General features: G+C 39.5%; 1 protein-coding gene across 1 annotated transcript in view; it reads left to right on the top strand.

Annotated features, from left to right (window-relative positions):
• The window catches only part of fbn1 (fibrillin 1), an 89,011-nt gene extending 74,591 nt beyond the window's left edge, over positions 1-14,420 (top strand). Inside the window, exons 55-63 of the mRNA XM_073850264.1 lie at positions 62-268; positions 355-480; positions 663-785; positions 1,079-1,195; positions 2,556-2,684; positions 2,766-2,885; positions 5,236-5,467; positions 5,688-5,856; positions 9,223-14,420. Coding sequence (XP_073706365.1) covers positions 62-268; positions 355-480; positions 663-785; positions 1,079-1,195; positions 2,556-2,684; positions 2,766-2,885; positions 5,236-5,467; positions 5,688-5,856; positions 9,223-9,600 — 1,601 coding nt within the window. The 3' untranslated portion in view covers positions 9,601-14,420. The remainder of the gene's footprint in view (positions 1-61; positions 269-354; positions 481-662; positions 786-1,078; positions 1,196-2,555; positions 2,685-2,765; positions 2,886-5,235; positions 5,468-5,687; positions 5,857-9,222) is intronic.
• Positions 14,421-17,520: the final 3,100 nt, after the last annotated feature.

Raw genomic sequence — 17,520 nt, 5'->3', positions numbered from 1 at the left:
AAGAAATCTAAGTAAGACTCTCAGCATCTCAAACACACTGTGTGCTCTGTGTTTCTGTCAGATAACCGTCAGGGCTTCTGCTTCCTGGAGGTTCTCCAGACCATGTGTCAGATGAGTTCCAGCAGTCGCGTCAGCGTCAGGAAGTCCGAGTGCTGTTGTGATGGGGGCCGCGGCTGGGGGCCCAACTGTGAGCTCTGCCCGCTGCCCGGGACCACGCAGTACAAGAAGATGTGCCCGCTGGGACCCGGATACACCACTGACGGCCAGGGTAAGGCCACCGGCTCTCGTGTTCATGCTGATTGAGTGTGTGTTATTTGTGTGTGGATCTGAGTATGATCTGTGTGTGTTGTGCAGATATTGACGAGTGTAAGGTGATGGGCAATCTGTGTAAGAACGGCCAGTGTCTGAACACGCTGGGCTCCTTCAGCTGCGCCTGTAAGCCGGGATACACCAGTGATATCAGCGGCACTCAGTGTGTGGGTGAGTCTCAATCTCACAAACATTTACTTTTGAAACTCTAGAGGAGCTGCATGAGATTACTGATAACTACAGCAAATACAATAAATATACCAATAACTACAATGAAAACTGTAACAATAACTACAGCAATAATTATACTGATAGCTACAGCGAAAACTAACTGATCTTGTGTGAATATGTAGATGTGGACGAGTGTGTTCAGGCTCCTAAACCCTGTAACTTCATCTGTAAGAACACGGACGGCGGGTATCTGTGCTCCTGCCCGCGAGGATACGTGCTGCAGGACGACGCCAAGAGCTGCCGGGGTAAAACACACACACACACACACACACACACACACACGCACACACACACACACACACACACACACACACAGAGAGCGGTTAGTGAGTCTAGACTAAATCTGACTTCCTCCTGCCCCAGATAAGAACAGAACACACACAAACACTCGGCTGATTAAACACACATCACATTAATGACACACAGCTCATTATTTACACCGGTGCAGCGTTACGCCTGTAGACTCAGAGCTCAGGTTCACCGACAGGACAGTGTTAGTGTTCGCATAAATGTGTATTCTGACTCTCTGTCTCTCCAGATCTGGATGAATGCACCACCAAACAACACAACTGCCAGTTCCTGTGTGTCAACACTATCGGAGGATTCACCTGCAAATGCCCACCAGGGTTCACACAACACCACACGGCCTGCATCGGTGAGAACAAACACTCACACGCACAGATACTAAATAGATGTTTACAAGGGAGGAAGCACAGTTCTGACGTCATTTGTGTAAACTAGTAGTTTAGATTTGCTACAGTGTCTAAAAGCCCTGTCAAAAAATAGGAAGAAAAATCAGTTTGTTGGATTTAGTTGATAAATACACACTGCATGTCAAAAATTTGGATTAGTAAGATTTTTTATGTAATTTAAATAAGTTTCTAATGCTCATCAAAGATGTGTTTATTTGATCAAAAATACAGAAAAAATGTAATATTCTGAAAAATTATTACGATGTAAAATAACATTCTTAATCTAATTTATTTCAGTGATCAAAGCTGAATTTTTCAGCATCATTACTCCAGTATTCAGCGTCACATGATTCTTCAGAAATCATTCTAACATGCTGATTTATTATCAATGTTCCAAATATTTTTGGGGACCTGTGATACTTTTTTCAGGATTCTTTTCTGAATAAAAAGTTAAAAAGAACAGAATTTATTTATAATAGAAATCTTTTCTAACAATATACTCTACTGTTCCAAAAGTTTGGGGTCAGTCAATTTTTACTCTTTGTTTTGTTTAGTTTTTTTTTAAGAAATTAATACTTTTATTCAGCAAGGATGTGTAAATTGATAAAAAGTCATAGCAAAGACTTATATTGTTAGAAAAGATTTATATTTTGAATAAATGCAGTTGTTGTTGTTGTTTTTTTGTTTTTTTTGTTTTTATTCATCAAAGAATCCTAAAAAAAGTTATCACAGGTTCCAAAAAAATATTTGGTAGCACAACTGTTGCCTACATTGATAATTCTAATAATAAATCAGCATATTAGAATGATTTCTGAAGGATCAAATTCAGCTTTGCATCACAGGAAAAAAGAATAAGTTATATGTCTGTATTTTATTTTGGCTAAGTTTATTTCAAGTTACGAAGATGTTTTTATGGTTTTAGTTTTAGCTTGTTTAGCAAAAAGTTTAGCAGAGTTTCATTTGTCAGCTTGGAAATTCAGTTCATGTCATTGTTTCCCGAACAAATACCATGGTACCTGTCCAATACTCTGGTACTGCGTGCTAGTCTTGAGCAGATGTTGAGGAAGACGCTCTGATGATGTCACGTCTGCCTCTCCAGCCGTCTGGTGCCACGGTGACCCAGCTGTCAGTTGTTATGGGATGTACCGGTTCTGTTGCCATGGTTACGGCAGCTGGTGTTTAGATGTGATCCATTAGCTGAAGTAAACAGCTGTAAAACACAAACCCAGCACTGTGTCCTCAAGCACTTCCCTTTCCTGTCCTGACAGTCGCATCATGATCAACATTCATAGTTCATAGAGTGATGAAGTGTGTGTTTGACAGATAATAACGAGTGTGCCGGTGAACCGGGTCTCTGCGGTCCGAACGGAGTGTGTCAGAACAGCCCCGGAAGTTTCAACTGTGAGTGTCAGAGAGGATTCTCCCTCGACCCCAACGGACAGCATTGTGAAGGTACACAAACACAAAAATACACAGACACACACAGACAAACATACATTAGAAGGTTTGACTAATACTCTGTGTGTGTGTCAGACATGGACGAGTGTGTGGGGAATCATCGCTGTCAGCACGGCTGTCAGAATCTGGTGGGCGGCTACAGATGCAGCTGTCCACAGGGATACCTGCAGCACTACCAGTGGAACCAGTGCGTCGGTGAGACACCTTCACCTGTCCGTCTGTCTGTCTGTTTCTCTGTCTATCTCTCCATCTTTCTGTCTGTCTGTCCATCTGTCTGTACATTCATCTATCTGTCCACCTGTCTGTCTGTCTGTCCATCTTTTCATCTATCTGTCTGTACATTCATCTGTCTATCTGTCCGTCTGTCTGTCTGTCTGTCCATCTCTCCATCTATTTGCATGGTCGCCCATCTTTCTGTCAACCTGTCTGTCTGTCCTCTTGTTCCTCTGTCTGTCCGTCCATCTTTCCGTCTGTCCATCTGTCTGCATGTTTGCTCATCTGTCAACCTGTCTGTCCATCCATCTTTCCATCTACCTGTCCATCTGTCGATCTCTCCATCCATCTGTCCATGGGTTTGTATGTTCGCCCATCTATCTGTGAACCTGTCTGTCCATCTGTCTGTCTGTCCACCTGTCTGTCCCTCTGTCTGTCTTTCCCCTTGTCCCTCTGTCTGTCTGTCCATCTGTCTGTCCACCTGTCTGTCTGTCCATCTGTCTGTCCCCTTGTCCCTCTGTCTGTCTGTCTGTCTGTCCGTCTGTCTGTCCACCTGTCTGTCTGTCCGTCTGTCTTTCCCCTTGTCCCTCTGTCTGTCTGTCCATCTGTCTGTCCACCTGTCTGTCTGTCCACCTGTCTGTCCCCTTGTCCCTCTGTCTGTCTGTCTGTCTGTCTGTCCGTCTGTCTGTCCACCTGCCTGTCTGTCCGTCTGTCTTTCCCCTTGTCTGTCTGTCTGTCTGTCTGTCTGTCCATCTGTCTGTCCCCTTGTCCCTCTGTCTGTCTGTACATCTGTCTGTCCCCTTGTCCCTCTGTCTGCCTGTCCCCTTGTCCCTCTGTCTGTCTGTCCATCTGTCTGTCTGTCCACCTGTCTTTCCCCTTGTCTGTCTGTCTGTCTGTCTGTCTGTCTGTCTGTCTGTCTGTCTGTCCATCTGTCTGTCCCCTTGTCCATCTGTCTGTCTGTCCATCTGTCTTTCCCCTTGTCTGTCTGTCTGTCCATCTGTCTGTCCCCTTGTCCATCTGTCTGTCTGTCCATCTGTCTGTCCCCTTGTCCCTCTGTCTGTCTGTCCATCTGTCTGTCCCCTTGTCCCTCTGTCTGTCTGTCTGTCTGTCCCCTTGTCCCTCTGTCTGTCTGTCCACCTGTCTGTCCCCTTGTCCCTCTGTCTGTCTGTCTGTCCATCTGTCTGTCTGTCCATCTGTCTGTCCCCTTGTCTGTCTGTCTGTCTGTCCATCTGTCTTTCCCCTTGTCTGTCTGTCTGTCCATCTGTCTGTCCCCTTGTCCCTCTGTCTGTCTGTCCATCTGTCTGTCCCCTTGTCCCTCTGTCTGTCTGTCTGTCTGTCTGTCCCCTTGTCCCTCTGTCTGTCTGTCCACCTGTCTGTCTGTCTGTCCATCTGTCTTTCCCCTTGTCTGTCTGTCTGTCCATCTGTCTGTCTGTCCATCTGTCCGTCCCCTTGTCCCTCTGTCTGTCTGTCCACCTGTCAGTCTGTCTGTCCTTCTGTCTGTCCCCTTGTCCCTCTGTCAGTCTGTCCATCTGTCTGTCCTTCCCCTTGTGGGTCATTCTGTCTGTCCCACTATCCATCCATCTGTCTCTTTCCATCCGTCTGTCCATCTTTTTGTCTGGCCACTTCTCTATCTGTCTGTCTTTCCATCCGTCCATCTGTCCATCTTTCTTTCTGTCTGTCCACCTGTCCATCCGTCTGTCTTTCCATTTGTCTGTCTGTCCATCTATCGGCCTGTATTTCCATCCGTCTGTCTGTCCGTCAGTCTCTGTCCATCCGCCTGATTTGATTCTGATTCAAGTTTTCAATTCAATTAGTCTTAATTCAGATCGCTTTGATTACAGTGTTAATTAACAACACATTTAAGAACTGCAAAATTGTATTTATTGTTAATTCAGTAATATACATGAAAGAATTTAAAACCTGAAACTTTGTTTCATATTAAATGTAACAAGTCCGACAAATAATGTTTACATTTTGTTCACGTCTAAGAGAAGCACAAAATAAAACATTGATCCTGGGATTTAAGAATCAAAATCAGTTCCTCAAAATAAGTGTTGATTCAAACAGGAAATTGATACTGTCATCCCAGTCTGTGTGTGTGAGGAAAGGGTTTTCCCATCATCCTGTGTGGGGTCTGTCAGTCTGTGACTGGACGCTCGGCTCTTCCTGTGCTGATTAAAGTCTCCTGATATTTGGTGTGAATCCAGCTAGTCCTCGTGCTCCTGCAGACGCGGCGTCTGCTCGCTGACCGCCAGGGTGTAAATGTAGGTCAGCGGAGCGGCGCTGTGGGAACCGGCCTGACCTTTGACCCCGTGTGTGTCTGTGTGTCCAGATGAGAACGAGTGCCAGAACAGTCAGATATGCGGCGGCGCCTCGTGTCACAACACACTGGGCAGTTTCCGCTGCCTGTGTCCGACGGGCTTCTCCTTCGAGCAGATGTCAGGCGGCTGTCACGACATCAACGAATGCGGCTCATCGCAGAACCCCTGCACCTACGGCTGCTCCAACACCGACGGAGGATACCTGTGCGGATGCCCACCTGGATACCTGCGAGCTGGACAGGGGTCAGACTCCACACACACATAATGAAAATAAAGCTAGTTTCCTCCTAGTTTCAAATCTCTACGACTTACGATTTGTAAGTTGTCAGTTTTAGGTCAGATTGCTGATCTGTGACCATTCTAACAATTGCAATAGGGTTTTGGCACTACGCACTTAAACCCCTAATAAAAATGTAGATTTACATCCATCCTCTGCTGAATTTTATTGTCTTGTTTGTTTCAGACACTGTCTGTCCAGCTCAGGTCTGCCACCCGGTGGATCTCCTCTGTCTTCTGGCGCTGATGGAGATGAGAACGCTCTCTCTCCTGAGGCCTGCTATGAGTGTAAAATCAACGGCTATCCTAAGAAGGGTCGCAAACGCAGGAACGTCAATGGAACTGAGGAGCTTCAGGTAATCCAGCGTTCACTGAGACACTTGGATTTGGATGCACCAAATTTTCGGCAACTGAAATCATTTGAATAAGCAAAAAGGCTGAATAAATGATAGCAAACAATGACGTGACGCGATCAAATAGAGGCGCGCACTAATGCAGCAAACATTGTGTGGAAGCATTTAAAACTGACGCAAAAATCATTCCAAGCAGCGACAGCGAGAGACTGTTTAGAAGCGCGTCTCATGTCTTCCAGTAGAAGAGAAAGGTTACTGTATGATGACTGAAATCATCCATTAGTCAATCAACTCCAGAACGTTCTGTTATCTAATACAGTCATTCCCAAAGGCGGGGTCCCGACCCACAAGTGGGTCGCGGGAGATTTTGTATGGGTCGCCAAGTCGAGCACTCTTTTTCAGTGCGCTATATACTCTTGATTAAAATTTATATGTGTAGTTCACCTATTAGCCGCACGAGGGAGCTCGTCATTTTCTTCTTCTTCTGCTTTCTTTTTTTGTTGTTGTTCTTTAGCTGCGCTCTGCATCGCCTGTTTCACACATACTCCGTCTGCAGTGCGTATGCGTTGCGTATTTTTTTTCGCACCCTGGAGCGTTCACACTGCACTGCTGTCCAGCAGTACGTCCCAGAAGCAGTGCGTTTGCAGCAGAGCAGCGATCATTTCGGCAGAATCTATTTTTTGCTGTGCTGCATGTGCTGAATTAAAGTGACAGCGCATTGTTCGCTGTAAAAATGAACATGGATTGCCACGAAAATGTCCCATAAATGCATATAAATGAAGTCCACTTTTTCACAGTCAACACATGGCTTTTTGGCTAGGTTTAAAATAAGGAATAGTGCAGTTTTAAAGAAAAAGGGAACATAATACGTGCACTTGTCCAGGTAGAAAAGTTCTTTAAAAGGATTGTTTTTAATAAAGATTTAATGCGAAAGAAAAGCATGAGAGCCGACTGTTTCTGTCTGTGGTAAGTTTTAATTAAAATATTTTTTGATAGCCCAATTTTTAATTAAAAAAAAGGAAGCTATAGCCTCCCTATGTTGTGTTTAAATGTGTTGCAACTTGCTTGAGCAACTTAATATACAAATCTAGAAGTCAAGTGCATTGAATAATACGTTGTTTTTATTGAGTTTAAACGTGAATATGTCTGTTATTGTATTAGTGTACTGTGATAAAAGAGGATCACAATGCTGAAAAAGCACTTTTTGATTTGATATCAAAATAACGGATAAATATTGTGTTTGTGGTAAACAACATTTTCTGCAAATCTGCAGTTTACTTAAATAAAAAAAATGTGCTTTGTCAAATATCTGTATCTCTTTTAAATAGTTAAGTGGAAGCATGACCTTAAAAATGGTCATACATATTTTGTTAATGCATAAATTCTCTTCGTGATATATGAACTATATGGGCCTAATGTTCATTGGGTCACAAGGATTTATCGACTTTAAAATGTGGGTCCCCAGAAAAAAAGTTTGGGAAACACTGGTCTAATACACCAGACACCAATTGTATTTATTCTGACAGCAGCTCCTTAGCCAGGGTTCAAAGCCCAAAGATGACAATCATTCACAAATCTGCTGCTAAAGCAAACACTAGGACTGAGCTCTTCTTACGGGTTTACCACTAAATAAAAGTCAACATTCAGAAATGTTAGTATTGTCATTTTACTGCTGTTCTGTCAAATAAAAAATAAAATAAAATAATTCCAACAGCTCTATTAATACATTTATTCTAACATTCTCCTTTGCTCAGCAAGGCTGCATTTATTTGTAGATTAAAAACACATGCCTGATTCAAGAAGGAGGTCTTAAAATGGAGGCTATAATGTCTACTAGAATGTTAAAAATGTTCAGTGATAAGTAAATATTTTTAAATGGCTGTTTTGTAATTGTTTTTTTTTTTTTAAAGCAAGACAAAACTGTAAAAAGCACATTTTGGCTATTTAACTTATGCAATGGTAAAAAAAAAAAAAAATTGGCAAAATACATGGGGGGAAAACACAAAAAACCGTGTTCGGTAATTGGCCTTCAGCCCAGTGTTTAATTTTGTTCAGTTTCGGCTTCGGCCAAGAATTTTCATTTCGGTGCATCCCTATATTCTAATGTTTTAAAAGAAGTCTCTTCTGCTCAGCAAGGCTGCGTTTATTTGTACAATAAAAACACATGCCTGATTCAAGAGGGGGTCTCAAAAATGGCCAAAACTGTAAAAAAGAACATTTTGGCTGCTTAAGTTGCGCAATGGTGAAAAAAATTGGCAAAATACATGAGGGAAAAACACAAAAAAACCTGTTTGCTAACCGGGTTTCTGCCCAGTGTTTAATTTTGTTCAGCTTCGGCCAAGAATTTTAATTTTGGTGCATCCCTTAAAAATGGCCAAATAATATAATTTTACTAACTTATTAATTTTAAGTTAAATTGTGGTTTGTTGGTAGGCTATAATGTCTACTAGAAGGTTACAAATGTTCAGTGTTAAATAAATATTTTTAAATTGATGTTTTGTAATAGATTTTTTTTTTTTTTTTTTGGAAAAGCAAGACAAAACTGTAAAAAGCACATTTTGGCTATTTAACTTATGCAATGGTAAAAAAAAAAAAATTGGCAAAATACATGGGGGGAAAACACAAAAAACCGTGTTCGGTAATTGGCCTTCAGCCCAGTGTTTAATTTTGTTCAGTTTCGGCTTCGGCCAAGAATTTTCATTTCGGTGCATCCCTATATTCTAATGCTTTAAAAGAAGTCTCTTTTGCTCAGCAAGGCTGCGTTTATTTGTACAGTAAAAACACATGCCTGATTCAAGAGGGGGTCTCAAAAATGGCCAAAACTGTAAAAAAGAACATTTTGGCTGCTTAAGTTAAGCAATGGTGAAAAAAATTGGCAAAATACATGGGGGGAAAAACACAAAAAAACCTGTTTGCTAATCGGGTTTCTGCCCAGTGTTTAATTTTGTTCAGCTTCGGCCAAGAATTTTAATTTTGGTGCATCCCTTAAAAATGGCCAAATAATATAATTTTACTAGCTTATTCATTTTAAGTTAAATTGTGGTTTGTTGGCAGGCTATAATGTCTACTAGAAGGTTACAAATGTTCAGTGTTAAATAAATATTTTTAAATTGATGTTTTGTAATAGTTTTTTTTTTTTTTTTGGAAAAGCAAGACAAAACTGTAAAAAGCACATTTTGGCTATTTAATTTCTGCAATGGTGAAAAAAGGGCAAAATACATGAGGGAAAAACACACTTCAGCCCAATGTTTAATTTAGTTTGGCTTCAGCCAAGAATTGACATCTCTCTGCATCCCTGCTTAGAACCTCTGTGTAATGAAATGAAGACAAAGCTCTTCGTAACGGTGTGTGGTGTGTGTTTCTGTGCAGAATGATCTGGACTGGGTGAGTTTGGCCAGTGTAGATGTGGACGACACGCTGCAGCTCCGGCTGAACATCAGCACGCTGAAGAGCAAAGACCACATCCTCGACTTCGTTCCGGCGCTGTCCACGCTCGCCAACCACGTGCGCTACACCATCGACTACGGCAACGACGACGGCCTGTTCCGCATGAACCAGAAGGACGGCGTCAGCTACCTGCACATATCCAAGAAGAAAGCTCTCCAGCCGGGAGCCTATTATTTACAAATCCGCAGCGTGCCGCTGTCCGGCAGCAGGGAGCCCACGGGAGAGCGGCCCGACACGGACTACCTCAGCCAACAGCTGGGAGACGCTCTGCACATGAGCGTACAGATCGTCCTGCACTGACGGACGCACGGACAGACTGCCGCAGCCTCGCCCAAAGAGCAGCACGTACCGCACCCGCCAATCATACGCTCGCATACCATATTACACACTCCCACCGCCGCGGACACGCAGACGGACGCCGGGGTCGCGCCGCGCTCTCGCCCAGTCTATCGTATCTTACCGGTGCTAGTCACGTGAGCGCGTAGATCCGTGCACTGTAATAACCGACCCACGCCGTCTGCGGGCGCCCGACGCTAGCCTTTCTGTTCTCTGCAAATATGCTAACGGGGTTTCTGCAGCTCTTATCAAGGTCAGTTCAGAGCAAATCAACTAAATGCAAGGAATACATCCAACGGAACACAATACGAGTTTGATAACGCGACTCCCAACACGTCTCCATTACTGTTCTTTTATTATACAAAACAGCTTCTGTTTTGAACATGTGCTCAGAAACACTAGAATATGGAAAAATAACTTGTACTGTACTTTCTGATCACACTGCAAAAAACTGCTGTTCTTCCTCAGTATTTCTGTCTGGTTTTCCAGCGCAAATGTCTCGAGACTCTTAAATCAAGATTTAATGGAGAAGCAAAGTGAGCGGTGTTGATGGTAACGCATTAGTTATGGAATCAGATTACTTTTTTCAACGCATTACTTTTAAATTAAAAAACAATTTTTACTTACTTTTTCAAATAAGTAATGCAGTTGCCAAAAATGTAACTTTTGGGTTTTTGTTATTAAAAATAAACAAGCACAGCTCAGCTCAGGTGACAAAAAGTAACACCAAAGTAACTTTTCATAAAAAGTAACACAATTAGTTACTTTTTAATGGAGTAGCACAATATTGTAATGCATTACTTTCAAATGTAACTTTTTCAAAAGAAACGTTTTTTAAAAAACAGCACTATTTTGTACTGAAAACAAAACTTTTTTTATGCATTTTGGCCATTTGTTTACGTGTCAAGGCCTGAAAACTCTTTTTAAAATGGGTTTCAATGTGGACATTTTTAAAATCGATTCTGTGTAAACTACAATAACACGAGTTTGTGAAAACTTTGTGTTTCTTTATAAAGTAACATCTACTGGTCTAACATGCATAATACAGCGCTTGTAGTCGTTTTTGTGGATCCATATGAACGGGATCGTTTTGAAGACGTTGTCTGTTTACAAAAGCTCAGGTGACGAAAAGTAACACAAAAGTAATGTAACATTACTTTCTGTAAAAAGTAACGAAGTAATGCATTTAGTTACTTTTTTATGGCGTAACACAAAATTCTAACGCATTACTTTTAAAAGTAACTTTTCCTAACACTAAAAGTGACAAAACAAGAAAACATTTTCTAAGTGACTGATACTGTTTATGATTCAGGGTGTTTACACGGCACCATTTTCAACTCTAAACGAAAAACTTTGTATGCATTTTGGCCATTTATTTATACATTAACAATTTTAGGCCTGCAAACTCGAACTTTTAAAATGGGTTTCAATATGGACATTTTTGAAGCGGTCTCTGTGTAAACTACAAAAACACTAATTATGTTTCTTAATAAAGTGATATCACCATCTACTGGTCTAGCTTGCACAATAACAGCGTTTGTAGTCCTTTTTGTGGATCCATATGAATGGGGATCGTTTTGACGACGTTTATAAAACTTTTTGAATTAATTAAATTAATTCAAGTGGAAAATAAATTTTTTTATTTACCATTAGCTCTGTTTCCAAGTTGTAAATTTATGCAGAAAATTAGAATTTCACATATGTGACCCTGGAGCACAAAACCAGTCTTAAGTCGCTGGGGTATATTTGTAGCAATAGCCAAAAATACATTGCATGGGTCAAAATTATTGATTTTTCTTTTATGCCAAAAATCATTAGGATATTAAGTAAAGATCATGTTCCATGAAGTTTTTTGTGAAATTCCTACTGTAAATATATCAAAATGTAATTTTTGATTAGTAGTATGCATTGTTAAGAACTTAATTTGGACAACTTTAAAGGTGATTTTCTCAGTATTTTGATTTTTTGCACCCTCAGATTCCAGATTTTCAAGTAGATGTATCTCGGCCAAATATTGTCCTATCTTAACAAACCATACATCAATAGAAAGCTTATTTATTGAGCTTTCATATGATGTATACATCTCAGTTTTGTCAAATTTAACCTTATGACTGATTTTGTAGTCCAGGGTCACATATAACATTTGTGTTAACAACTGTTTATTGAATTTTCTTCTGGGAACAGTGATATAAAACAACAAGCAACTGTGAAAATTTAGAACCCACCCCAACACACCTGGTAGACCTACAAAAAAATAATAACAATAATAAAAATACATAAAATAATAATAATAATAATAGATAAATAAATAACAATAAACTTTTTTTTAAGATTTTAAGACATTAAAAGCTGAATGCCATATGTTTACAGACACATATAACATTTGTCAAAAAAAGAACTGTTTTCATCCAATGTGTTCCAAACTCAAAATCACTTCCCAGGAACTGGTGCAGAATCAGTCTTAAGAATGAAAGTTGTTATTCTGTGACTATTTTTTCCTTGCGTTCAGATGCCTGAGAATAAATGATCACTTCCTGGGAAAGGTGTGCAATGAGATCGGTGTGCTGGTTCGTTCATGGATTGAAAAAACAGCTATTGACAGATATGTGTTCTTCTATGTGTTGATTTTGCATCTCCAGTAAATGTATCTTGATTTAAGAATCTTTAGACATTTGCACTGGAAAACAAGTCAACAATACTAGGAAAGATATTCATTATTTGCAGTTCCTGCAACACGTATGAACTGAAGTCTTTCTGCTTTGAATTCAGACCTTAACTTGTGTAAGAGCGGATGAAGATCTTTGTAAGACCCTCAGAAACCCCGTCCATGTAATTTAAGTGTGTCTATACTGTAACCGTGTCACTTTTTTACTCGCGATCGCATTTGTAAACTAGAGGACCCCTGGAACGGAGGGGTTTGTAATGGTGCTTCTTATAATGACCAACTACTTGTAAACTGTGTTTCTGTGACTCGATCCATATGCACTGAGGTCTGACGGCCACACGCACCTCCACAAACACACCCCTGTGGCCCTCGCCGCCTCTGCCGTCTCCACGACCGCCTTCTGTTCCGTCTTCACACTCGTGAGGGCTTTAGATGTACATTCACAATAAAAACATATTTTTGGTTGTACGGCCGACTCCAGCGCTGGCCTTCTTTCAGAGCGGCTGCCCATCTCAGAATCACTCGCTCCATTCCTCTTAGGAAAATCGTTGGCATCGTACCCCAATGCTACTGCTTTACAGAATTTCCAATACTATGGCACACTGCGAAACATGCTTTTCTAGCTTAGATTTTTTGTCTTGTTTCCAGCCAAAATATCAAGAATCAAGAAGCATTTTCTAAACGAGTCGTATTCAGAAAAACAAGTCAAAATTAAGTGCATATTTGCTTAAAACAAGCAAAATAATCTTGTTTTCTGTTTGAAATAAGATTTTTTTTTCTTACCCCATTGGCAGATTATTTAGCTTGTTCTAAGCAAAAACTCACTTAAATTTGACTTGTTTTTTCTGATTTTTTTGTCTAGAAAATCCTTCTTGATTTAAGAATTTTTAGATATTTTGTCTGGAAACAAGACAAAAAATAAGCTAGAAAAGCATTTTTTGCAGTGTATTCTTTAACCCTGTAAAGCCTGGCATATAGCCGGAACCTTTAGACAAAATATATTACAAGAAAGTTTGCATATGTGTTTTGTTGAGTATTATATGATCCATCAGGCTTTTATGGCTCATATACACTCTCAAAAATAAAGGTGCGTTCATGATGCAATAGAAGAACCATTTGTTCTCCATATAGTGGACTTCTATGGTGCCCCCGAGGTTGAACTTCCAAAATGCAGCTTCAAAGGACTCTAAATGATCCCAGCCGAGGAACATTTACAGTGTATATACTTTTTAACCTCTACACACAGAGCTAGACAAGACAAGCATTTGAGGTTAAAAAGTATAGAATTTTTTTTTTTTTTAAATAACCAATCGTTTTGCTAGAGAAGACCTTTTTTCCTCAGCTGTGATCGTTTAGAGTCCTTTGAAGCTGCATTTTGGAAGTTCAACCTCAGGGACACCATCGAAGTCCACTATATGGAGAGAAATCCTGAAATGTTTTCCTCAAAAAACATGATTATTTTCTTACGACTTTAGATAGAAAGACATGAACATCTTGGATGACAAGGGGGTGAGTACATTATCTGTACATTTTTGTTCTGGAAGGGAACTACTCCTTTAACAGCTGAAGAACCTTTCTGTTTCACAAAAGGTTCTTCGTGGTAAAAGAAGGCTCATCAGATTATAAAAAGGTAAGAGATGGTTCTTTGAGGAAAAATGGTTCTTCTATGGCATCGCTGTGAAGAACCTTTTAAAGCACCTTTATTTTTAAGAGTGTAGTCTGATAAAGTGAGAAGATAGAGGAAGAAACAGCTCAGTTTTATTAAAGAAACTCAGAAATATTCTGATTTACAATGTAAATCACTGAGATCTTTCTAACAGTAGAGCAGATGCTGACATAAAATGATGTAAATATCAGTGATCGCTCTATATCTCCAATATTATGTCTTAGTAAGATTACATTGAAATGATCCAATCCAATGATGATTGAGAGATGAATAAATAAATGTTCCTCAAAACACGCAGGATGTTTTGGAGGTTTGAGAAGATCATTCCTCCACATTAGAAGATTGAAAGCAAAGCTTCTGGAAACCAACGTTCCTCAAAAGTTCCCAATGATCAGATTTGAGATTTTGAGGATTTTCAAAGACTTTTCAAGCACTCTTTGGGTTCTCGTTTATCAAACAATGTCTTCTCTTTCAAATTCTAAAATTAAAGTATGTACTAATAAAACTAAATGGCAAAAATAAAGTGAAGCACATGCAAAGTATGCAATGATGTCAACCAAAAACAGAAAACAACATTTAAAATGGACCGTAATTTTGGCAGCAACAGGTGTGATAGAAATTTAAAATGTATGTATAAATGAATTAAACAATACACAGTTGTATTTGTTAAAAGCAAGAGTGTAAGTTTGATTTTTGGCATCGGTGGGGACATAACATTCACTAAATTCTACACCCTTCAAAATCATAGCAAGCGATGTCTAACATTGGAAACTATAGCTCTCTCCTTAAATATGAAGAGCTCAAACAACAGATTCATGAGTTCATCCAAATTTCACAAGAAGCTTATGGATGTTATTATAATATAAGTCAGACATTGAAGTGAGTTGCTGTGTTTGTCTCTTCTGAGAAAGATTCGTTCACATTTGCCAATCAACCACAGAGACATTTCGATCAGGTTTATTCATGTTGATCTGATCTCATTTTGTAAGTGACTTTTCTTGTAAGTTAAGTTTTCTTTGGATTGATTGACTACTCAAAAGTGAATATAGGAAAATATGACTTAAGTGTGTTCGCTGCTAGCTAAATTTCACATAGACAAAAATCTCTTCTTTATTCAGAGTTCATCTAGACAAGTATATGGAAACTATCCAAAGTTCTGTTCATCTAAAGTTCTGATCTGGATCAAATGACTCATGAACCCCATTTGAAGTTTCGATCTGAAACAAATGATTTGCGAACCCGGTACAAAGTTCCGATGTGAATCAAATGATTCATGAATCCGATTCGACGTTCCGATTTGAATCAAGTGATTATTGAATCCGATTCAAAGTTTCAATCTGAATCAAATGATTCGCAAACCCGCTACAAAGTTCCGATCTAAATCAAAAGATTTGTAAATCTGCTACGAAGTTCCGATCTGAATCAAATGATTTGTGAATCCACTACGAAGTTCTGATCTGAATCAAATGATTTGTGAATCCACTACGAAGTTCTGATCTGAATCAAATGATTTGTGAATCCACTACGAAGTTCTGATCTGAATCAAATGATTTGTGAATCTACTACGAAGTTCTGATCTGAATCAAATGATTTGTGAATCCACTACGAAGTTCCGATCTGAATCAAATGATTTGTGAATCCACTACGAAGTTCTGATCTGAATCAAATGATTCACGAACCCGATTCAAAGTTCTGATCTAAATCAAATGATTCGTAAATCCACTACGAAGTTCCAATCTGAATCAAATGATTTGTGAATCTGCTACGAAGTTCCGATCTGAATCAAATGATTCGCGAACCCCATTTGAAGTTTTGATCTGAAACAAATGATTCGCGAACCCGCTAAGAAGTTCCGATGTGAATCAAATGATTCACGAACCCGATTCAAAGTTCCGATCTGAATCAAATGATTTGTGAATCCACTACGAAGTTCCAATCTGAATCAAATGATTCGCGAACCCCATTTGAAGTTTTGATCTGAAACAAATGATTCGCGAACCCGCTACGAAGTTCTGATGTGAATCAAATGATTCACGAACCCGATTCAAAGTTCCGATCTGAATCAAATGATTTGTGAATCCACTACGAAGTTCCAATCTGAATCAAATGATTCGCGAACCCCATTTGAAGTTTTGATCTGAAACAAATGATTCGCGAACCTGCTACGAAGTTCCAATGTGAATCAAATGATTCATGAATCCGATTCGACGTTCTGATGTGAATCAAGTGATTCATGAATCTGATTCAAAGTTTCGATCTGAATCAAATGATTCGCAAACCCGCTATGAAGTTCCGATGATTCAAATGATTCACGAACTCCGAAGTTCTGATCTGAATCAAACCTTTCGCAAACCCGCTACAATGTCTGATTCATGATACACGATTTCAAGTCCCAATCTGAATCAGTGATTCGCAATCCGATTGTAGCTCTTCAAAACAGTCAATCATTTTGAGACGCGATGATTGGTTTCCCCCAATCAAAATATGTGATTTTTAAAACAAATAATAACGAGATGTCGAAATCGAATGGCTATTTTCATTTGATCTGGTTTTTGCAACTGAATGATCAAAGTCACGAGTTAGAACCAATCAGAGCGGTTCCAGAGTAAATGACTCACTCAACTGATTTGTCTGTTCCTCTTTTTGCATCTTCAGCCATGTTTACACAACAGTCAGTACTACTACTGGCTTAGCTTGCTAGTTTATGACATTATCTGAAATAAGCATGTTGTTTAATAAAATGTTATATTTCCATTCCAAAGATAACATCCTTGACAGCTCCACGAACATACCGAGGTAAGCAAACCGGTTTACTGCTACATTGTGCATTCTGATGGAGTTTGTATTTTAATTCACTGTATTTGAAATATTTTGGGCACTGCAGTGATTTCCTAAGGCCTAGTCTTAGCCCTGTCTGCAAAACTAGGCCATTGCCTTTAAATTCAAGCATCTCTTCAGCAATATTGCCATTTTTAATGGTTTTCCAGGCCGTACATTTCAAAAAGTCAAATTCAATTACTTCAAGCACTTTGTACGAAGTCTGGTTAATGTATTTTGAAATTTCCATGAATATGGTTCATTTAGCTTTGTACTATAGTATTACCATCAATACTGCCATAGTATTCCTACATAGTGCTTTTTTTTAAACGAGAGTAAAGAAAATGAGCAAAATATGTTTAACCTAAACAAAAATCCCTTATTCTAGATGCAAGTCTGGAAATGAGCTAGTCATCAAACAAAGGGGAACTCTCTCATATTTTTTTTTTTTTTTTGTGTGTGTGTGTCTGGATTCCAGCAGTTTTGTCCAAACAGTCTGCTTTAGTTCATCACGGCTGCAGATGTTTTTATGATCTGTCCTGTAGCGCCACCCAGCGGCTCCTCAGCGAAGTTCACACACATGTCAATATCATTTATTTTAACCATTGTTCTGTGCTGAAATTCACAATTTTGCGTTTCTGGTCAAAAATGACCAGCATTTAAATTTGGTTGTGAATCTCATCTTATATTATCACTAAATCCTTAATTTAATATATTCTAATCAGTTTGTTTTCAT

Source organism: Garra rufa, chromosome 11 (assembly GCF_049309525.1).
Source record: "Garra rufa chromosome 11, GarRuf1.0, whole genome shotgun sequence".
Classification (NCBI taxonomy): domain Eukaryota; kingdom Metazoa; phylum Chordata; class Actinopteri; order Cypriniformes; family Cyprinidae; genus Garra; species Garra rufa.
The sequence above is the reverse complement of the archived record's forward strand: the minus strand, read 5'-3'. Positions and strand labels throughout refer to the sequence as shown.